At 36.3% G+C, this 2,501-nt stretch overlaps 1 protein-coding gene across 1 annotated transcript; it reads left to right on the forward strand.

The window, feature by feature from the left end:
- Positions 215-2,003, forward strand: LOC104741236 (ASC1-like protein). The gene is made up of 6 exons (XM_010462035.2): positions 215-455; positions 566-786; positions 898-1,053; positions 1,156-1,341; positions 1,449-1,654; positions 1,774-2,003. Exons 1-6 carry the CDS (start codon positions 324-326, stop codon positions 1,806-1,808), a joined length of 936 nt encoding a protein of 311 aa, XP_010460337.1. The 5' UTR covers positions 215-323; the 3' UTR covers positions 1,809-2,003.

Here is a 2,501-nt window from a genome sequence, read left to right on the forward strand (position 1 = left end):
TTAATTAGACTGGCCCTCCATATGTGACGTTATAAAGTAAACTTGGTGGGTGTCGGGTAAACCAATGTTGGTTTCTTTGGTATGTGATGGTTTGATCAGGGTTTAATTTTGCCCGGTTTACTCTTCTTTGTGCTGTCTGACATGGAGAATCACTACGTAATAGCATTCTTTATTTTCTCTAACAAAAGTAAAGCCAAGTAGAGAGATACTCTCTTTTAATTTTCTACCCAGTTTAGAGGGTTGACTCCGATGAACAAGAAGTGATAAACAGAATAATGCTACATACGGAAAACATGTAGTTTCTTCTGAAGGATCTTGACTAGATGGATCTGAAACTCTTGAATCGGGATTGGGATCAAGAATCTTACCCAGCTTCTTCTGATTACTGGCTCCTCATCTTCTTTGCTCCCTTCTTCCTTTTTCTTCGCTTAATCCTCGACAGATTCATATTCGAGGTAACAGTTTAGTTTTTGTTTGTTTTCTACCTCTTAGTATTCATTATGACTTGGGAAGCAAGTAATCTCTTATGAGAAACCTATCTGAGAGGTACACAATTTCATCATAGAGAGTCGCTAGACGGCTGGTATGTCCTAGAGAAGAATGCGCTGATTCAAGCGAGAGAAGAAATAAGATAGCCAAATTCAAAGAATCGGCTTGGAAATGGCTGTGCTCTCTCTCTGTTGAAGCTTTTGCTCTCCACGTCACTTATAAAGAGCCATGGCTTAAAGATACAAGATGCTTCTGGTTAGGGCCAGGAGACCAGATATGGCCTGACCAAAAGATAAAGTTAGAAAACCTTAACTTAATTAATGTGTTACGTGAGAGCCAAAGACTGTTAAGTTTGCCGCAAGCCCTAGTTTCTTCTTTCTTCTGAGTTTATTACCGGGTTTTTCGCAGGTTGAAAATGAAGGGAATGTATATGTTTGTTGGCGGGTTAAATGTATATGCCATTTTTGCTTTGTTCTTTTGGGAAACAAGACGATCTGATTTCAAAGTAATGTTAGTTCATCACATTGTAACCTCATCCCTCATCATCTTGTCTTACGTTTTCAGGTACGTACGTACACTCCTATAGTAATTAGATGATATCAACGATTTCTGAGTCCACCAAACTCTTAACTTTGATTTCCTCCTTTTATCCCTTTTCTTTACTAGATTTGCTCGTATAGGTTCTGTAATATTGGCTCTCCACGAAATCAGCGACGTGTTTCTAGAGATAGGCAAGATGTGCAAATACAGCGGCGCAGAAGCCATGACTAGCGTCTCGTTTGTCATATTTTTCTTGTCGTGGACCGTTCTGCGACTCATCTATTACCCTTTCTGGATCCTATGGAGCACTAGGTTAACCTAGTTAACCCCTAAGCTTTCTACATGTATCTATTGCAATGTAACTTGATCTAACTGTTGTTTATGGTTGATTTCTACGTATAATGGATCTATGTATGCAGCTACGAATCAATAAAAGTGAAAATGGAGTACTGGGACAAGAAGCATTTGATGGAAACTGGACCACCCCTTATGGTCTTCTACTATGTCTTCAACACACTTCTTTATTGCTTACAGATTCTTCACATCTACTGGTGGATCTTGATATGTCGTGTGCTCATCAGCCAAATTCGTGCCAAAGGCAATATCGCTAAAGACATTCGTTCCGGTAAGAGTTATATATGCATACATATGTAACCCAACAACTTAATTATGATTATATTCTTTGTAACTACATAACACGGAACCATTTGTCTTAGCCAATCTGTCTTCAATTATTCTTTGTAGATTCTGAAGGTGAAGATGATGAACACCAAGATTGATTGTAGACGTCCAATCAAATTTTAGCCTTTGCTTAAAAACTCATTAGATATATTGCTTATCCTTTGGGATTAAGCAATTCTGAAGATTGATTGTAAACTCATGAGATTGCTGATCCTTTTGCTTAAACCCAACCTATTGGGGTTACAATGTTGTTGAGGTCCTATTTTAATTCTTAAATATGATTCCTAAACAAAGAGATATGAGAATTAATGTGAACCTAGCAAAAAGAAAGAAAAGATAGAGAATGATACAGATCCATATAACTCATAAAGAAGGGGGAAAAATAACAATCAAACTCCAAACATCGTTAATCCACATTTTTGTTTGTTTCATGGACGTGTTAACCCTGATTTTAATACACAAATTTAAGTCAACTTAGATTATGTGAGATGAAAAATAACAAAGATTTATAACAGTTTGGAACTAATGTACATACTGTATGTAATAATGGATCCACTAAGAGAGCTCTAAATTAGACTTGTGGTGTGACAGAGTTGAGTTGATAGACGTAACAAACCCCATAAAATCTTCAGAACATATTTGTAAACAACGTCCGTGTTATACACAAGCATACTTTTTATACACAACCAAAAAAAAAGAAAAAAAAAAAAACTCTAAAGATTTGTAACATAGCAGATTCTATGAGTTATTTTTAATGATATTATTTTTTTACGTAGTACCTTTTCTTATGA

Source organism: Camelina sativa, chromosome 14, assembly GCF_000633955.1.
Source record: "Camelina sativa cultivar DH55 chromosome 14, Cs, whole genome shotgun sequence".
In the NCBI taxonomy this organism is placed as follows: domain Eukaryota; kingdom Viridiplantae; phylum Streptophyta; class Magnoliopsida; order Brassicales; family Brassicaceae; genus Camelina; species Camelina sativa.